Raw genomic sequence first — 5644 nt, 5'->3', positions numbered from 1 at the left:
TATTTATGCAGTACATATGTCGAACCGAAACCTTGGATCTGATCACTATATCTTTTAGTTCCCATAGGAATGATCGGTCGAAAATTGAGGCGATTTTTTTTATGTTTCCTTGAGATAACTTAACCAATCTGACAAATTTCAGTAAAACCGGCCCAATTTATCATGGAGATGTAATAGAATGAATCCGTCGAAAAGTGAATACAGGGCTCTGCAAGAGTATCAAATATTCGGCCTGCCGAATGTTATTTTTCCTATCAAATAGTTTGTATTCTCAATGAGTCCACTTAAATTTGTCTCGTCTCGAGCTGCGCACAGTTTCACTTTTGCATTTAATGCGAGCACAACAAGTTAGTAGTAAACCGATTTCAATTTAAGCCTCATATATATCAGCTTCGTTAATATTTTGTTATATGCATTTATAAATATATTTATTTAATTAAATTAAATTACAATACCCAAATCTATTGATAAGAAATTAAAATAAGTTGGAACAGTACAGTCGAAATGACCATTTTTTAAATTTTCTCCAAGAAATTAATTTTTTTCATTAGTTTTATAATTGTTTCTAAATACATCAAAACAACGAAATTCTTTAGCTTCTTGAAGCAATTGAACTTAATTTCAGTTTTCGTGCTTGAGTGTATGTTTTTGAAAATACGTATTTAAGTAAGAATTCAATGATCATCGAATAACAAAGAAGATATTAAACTTAACATTTTTCATAATGTAGTCGAGATTAAGTAGTCATGTTTTCAAAATGTGTTGGTATATGTTTAATTGCTGATGTTCTGTTTACAAAATCAAAAATTGGCAAATGACAATTTTGCAGGATTGCAACGATTACAATTATTTTATAAAGCATGACTTAAATCCATTAACATATGTTATCTTCTTACAGCAATCATGAAACTTATTGCCTGGCTTCCCCTTCTCGTGGGCTTCATTGCAATTGGTCAATCCAATGCCGCTGCTGGAACCTCTCATCTGCTTTGCTACTATGATGGTGCCAGCTTTATCAGGGAAGGTAAGAGAAGAAGTTAAATATTGTGCAGTGTAGGTTATGTGATTAGAACTTGACATTTCAATGACCCAATAAACCCTATGCTTGAGATAAAGAAAAATTTCGGATTATTTTTTAGACAATGCTTAGAGTCCTCATGTCAATAATGCCGAAAATATAAAAATTAAAATACCCCTTTTAGAGTGCAAACATTTTTTTCGCGACAAAGCGGTTATGGAAATCGTAATCTACGAAGAAATTTAAGAAGAGTCGCCCAAGAAATAGACCCATGGTTTCTTGGGCAATTCTTCTTATAATTCATCGTAGATTACGATTTTCATAACCGCTTTGTGCATTTTTTTACTCCATACACAGATAATTTGAACGTAAAATTGCAATAAATTATAATTGTTGTATGTATTACAGGCTAGCACTGTCCCTCGATAATTAGCATCCCTCTTTACACCCTACCCTCTATACACCCTTTAAAAAGTACAAAGGGTCTAAAAATATGTATGGGTTTAACCATAGAGTAATTTACTATCAGAATTTTTTCAGTTAATAATTTAATTTTAATTTTTTAATAAAGTTTAGTCGACTGTTTTAAAGTACGCCCAAAGTAATTTAAGAAACAATTTTCGAATTTAAACTTCATATTTGTCATAATATGCAAGTTGCAATATTTCTAGCAAACATATGAAAGCGCATAGTTAAATGTTAATTGCTTAACAGAAATTTCAATTAAATTTGAAGTAGATTGTTTAAATTTGTAGCTTACATACAAGTACATATGTATTTTAGGGTGGAGTGAATTGGGATTTTTATTTATTTGCAAAAACGCTGAATCATCAATAAATAATACGATATAATAGCAATATCTGTAAAAAAATCAATTTTTTTTGAGGGCATCCTGAATGGGGCATCGATGATCTATTTTGAGAAATCGGTCAAAGCTTAAAAAATCAGACATAACTGTGATTTAATCTCAAAAGATAGTTATTAAAAAAATAAATATTATATTTTTTTAGTTAACCCTAACTATTTGCTTTCTAAAACCAAACTTACTGTTAAGATCGGAGAAAAAACATCGGACTTACCGATTTTATAAAAATACCAAAATTGGTAAAAATCCGTTACATTTAGTCGGACACGTTCTAATGGAATGTATGCAATGCATGAAGAAGGCATGTATTTTTAGCAAATGTTCAAATGCATTTTTTAGGTTGATTAATTTTGTAATAAGTTGTGTCAAGGTTGTGAAATGGCCTGGCATTATAGTAGGTGCAAGTACCGGTCATAAAATTGAGAAATATGAGTAACTGTCAACAGTTGTAATGTTTTAGAAAGCAAATAGTTAGGGCTAACTAAAAAAATAATATTTATTTTTTAAATAACTATCTTTTGGGATTGAATCACAGTTATGTTGGATTTATTGAGTTTTTAACCGATTTCTTAAAATTGATCGTCGATTCGCCACCTCAGGATGACCTAAAAAAAAATTGATTTTTTTGACAGATATAAAATATCGTATCATCCAATGATCATACAGCGTTTTTGAAAATAAAAAAAAAGTCACTTTCACTCCACGCTAATGTATATACGTTTGATTGTTTGTCAGTTAGCAATTGAGTACAGTGTGTTCCATAAACAAGCTGTTTTGTACTTTTCATAGCAAAGTGCTAAGTAATATTTAGATAGGGGAACTTCAAGATCAGCAGACTAAGCAATTTTGCATATTTAAGTAAATAAGTGGAAAAAAAAAAAACCCCGCATCAATTAACGCTAACACTTTGTTAGTTTTTTAATCACATAATACGATGACGGCGATGACTCATTGAAATGATGTCATACTAAAACGAACTCAGCATGTATTGATTTTTTTTTTTTCGTTTTTATAGAAAGAATATTGAGGGGGCCAGAAATTCATTTCGGATATTATCATTAGTAACGGAAATTTATTTAAATCTTCTGTTAATATTAATTTTTTTGATTGTTAAGCCCAATAACTAAAAAGTTCAAAGAGTCTATTAAGTTATGAAGAAAAAAAACCCTTACACGAGGTAAAAGTCTTGTGACAAAGGCATATTCTTCCCCAAATATTTCTGATATATTTTTTTTTTTTTTTTAATAATTCATTTATTAAATATTAAATTTTTCTTCACAAAATTGTATATCTGCTATTTTGGTGATAGAATATGCTTTCATGCAATATGCAATCAGAACTGTTTGCAATTGCTTATGTGATTTACAGTGTAACTTTAACAAAAGAGGTTTAGGGTTTTTAGAAAGATATCTTAGTACCTAATTAAAGTTAATTATAAACAAATTCATAAGTTTTATTATTTAAAATGTATCGATTTCAAAAAAAGCACGCATGTCGTTATCACTTCGGACTCGCTTTCATTACTTCCCCATTGACATGTGTGTTTAATTTTTTGAACAGGCCTTTCCAAGTTAGCGTTGAATGATTTGGAGCCCGCACTGCAGTTCTGCACACATTTGATCTATGGTTATGCTGGAATTGATCCAGTCAACAACAAACTAATCAGCACCAATGTAAATCTCGATTTGGATCTCGGTAGCGGACTGTTCCGATCTGTAACGGGCCTAAAGAAAAAATATCCCGCATTGAAGATCATTTTAAGTGTTGGCGGCGATAAGGATTCTACGGAAGAGAATAACGCCAAGTACCTGACTCTGCTAGAGAGCAGTAATGCGCGCATTCCGTTCATTAATAGTGCCCATTCGCTGATCAAGACTTATGGTTTTGATGGACTTGATCTGGCATGGCAATTCCCTAAGAACAAGCCAAAGAAGGTGCACAGTGGCATTGGTTCATTCTGGAAGGGCTTCAAAAAGATCTTCACTGGCGATCATATAGTTGATGAGAAGGCCGAAGAGCACAAGGAGGAGTTTACCGCCCTGGTGCGTGAATTGAAAAACGCTTTTCGTCCGGATGGGTACCTGTTGGGACTAAGTGTCTTGCCCAATGTCAACTCCTCACGTAAGTGATAGAAGCGTATTGCTACTAACCTGCAATCTAGAATTTTTATTTTACCTCGGCAGTGTTTTATGATGTGCCCGCTTTGATCAACAATCTGGACTATGTTAACTTGCATGCATACGATTTCCAGACGCCCGTGCGAAATCCGGAGGTGGCCGACTTTCCGGCGCCTCTCTATGAGCCGAACGAGCGGAATCCCGAGGCCAATATTAATTACCAAGTGCAGTACTGGCTAAATAATCATGCACCTTCCTCCAAGATCAACGTAGGCATCGCCAGCTATGGACGCGTCTGGAAATTAACTAAGGACTCAGGTCTAACTGGCTTGCCACCAGTATCAGATGCAGACAACGTTGGACCCGCTGGCCTGCAGACTCAAACTGCTGGATTCTACAGCTGGCCAGAGGTGTGCGCTAAGCTACCCAACCAAGCTAACCAACATCTGAAGGGTGCTGATGGACCATTGCGTAAGGTCGGCGATCCCACTAAACGCTTTGGCAGTTACGCTTACCGCTCGGCCGACGACAAGGGTGAGAACGGTCTCTGGGTGGGCTACGAAGATCCCGACACTGCAGCCATTAAGGCCACCTATGTAAAAAGCAAGGGTCTAGGTGGCGTAGCCCTCGTCGACCTAAGCTATGATGATTTCCGCGGCAGCTGCACTGGTAATGAAAAGTATCCCATTCTGCGCGCCATCAAGTATAAGTTGTAGGTGAGCACAGCATATCAATGTTGATATAAGCCTTACTTTTCAATTATGCTTATATATGTTTTCATTATGGGTATTTCCGAATAAACTGTTTCCATTCAAACGACAAAGTTTTTTAATTACACTTGGCACAAATTTGGACTTTTTCCTTCTGAACTGAACCAAACCCACTTTTTTGGGTAGATGTGGGACCTCATACGACACAAATGATTTTATTTTCTATAGCAGAGTTTTTTTTTAGAATTTTTTAAAATTTGGTTTTATTAAATCCGTTCTTAAAGGTGCGCCCACTTTTGTCATCATTACTACAAAAGCGATATTTAAAAGCTTACTTTTCCTAAAAGCTGATGAATATATCCGTAATTTATCTATACACAGTCTAAGATTTAAGCCAGTAGTTTTAGAGCTATCAAATTTTGAATCAAGAAAATTATGATTTTTTTAAAGTTTTTTTTTAAAGCTTTTTGTATCCTGAGCCCATTGAAAATGGTCAAAAAAGGGTATAATGTGTTTGGCAGAATGTATGTTACAGACAGAAGGAGGCGTGGCAGACCCCATAAAGTATATATATTCTTGATCAGGATCAACAGCCGAGTCGATCTAGCCCTGTCCGTCTGTTTGAACGCGTCGATCTCAGAGACTATAAGAGCTAGAGACTTCAAATTTTTATGTAGGTTCCTGGATACCATACGCAGGTCAAGTTTGTTTCCAATTTTGGATACCACGCCCCCTTCGCCCACAAATCGCACAAAGTGATTTACAGGCGCAATTTTTAAGACATCACTCCTTAACTGAACAATCGGGTGGGATGTAAGTTTATTGAACGACGCTGAAAATTTAAAAACGATTGACCCATAAATAAAGAAGATATTTCGGAATTACATTTAATTCAATATTTCAATAATTACATTTGCAGTGCAAGTTGAACGTG

At 34.8% G+C, this 5644-nt stretch overlaps 1 protein-coding gene across 1 annotated transcript; it reads left to right on the top strand.

Moving 5' to 3' along the window:
* The first annotated feature begins 324 nt into the window (after positions 1–324).
* On the top strand, positions 325–4823 carry LOC117781756 (chitinase-like protein Idgf4). Its single transcript, XM_034618578.1, has 4 exons — positions 325–347; positions 899–1024; positions 3444–4004; positions 4067–4823. The coding sequence occupies exons 2-4, from the start codon at positions 904–906 to the stop codon at positions 4714–4716; spliced, it is 1332 nt and encodes a 443-aa protein (XP_034474469.1). The 5' UTR covers positions 325–347; positions 899–903; the 3' UTR covers positions 4717–4823.
* The last annotated feature ends 821 nt before the right edge of the window (positions 4824–5644 follow it).

Source organism: Drosophila innubila, chromosome X (genome assembly GCF_004354385.1).
Source record: "Drosophila innubila isolate TH190305 chromosome X, UK_Dinn_1.0, whole genome shotgun sequence".
Lineage (NCBI taxonomy): Eukaryota > Metazoa > Arthropoda > Insecta > Diptera > Drosophilidae > Drosophila > Drosophila innubila.
Note: the sequence above shows the minus strand (reverse complement) of the source record. Positions and strands in the feature narration are given on the sequence as shown.

Bases quoted from the DNA above. Each gene is read 5' to 3' on its own strand.
- LOC117781756 (XM_034618578.1), top strand. From the start codon at position 904: ATGAAACTTATTGCCTGGCTTCCCCTTCTCGTGGGCTTCATTGCAATT. The intron at 1,025-3,443 runs GTAAGAGAAGAA...TTTTTTGAACAG, and splicing joins TGCCAGCTTTATCAGGGAAG to GCCTTTCCAAGTTAGCGTTG. The intron at 4,005-4,066 runs GTAAGTGATAGA...TTACCTCGGCAG, and splicing joins GCCCAATGTCAACTCCTCAC to TGTTTTATGATGTGCCCGCT.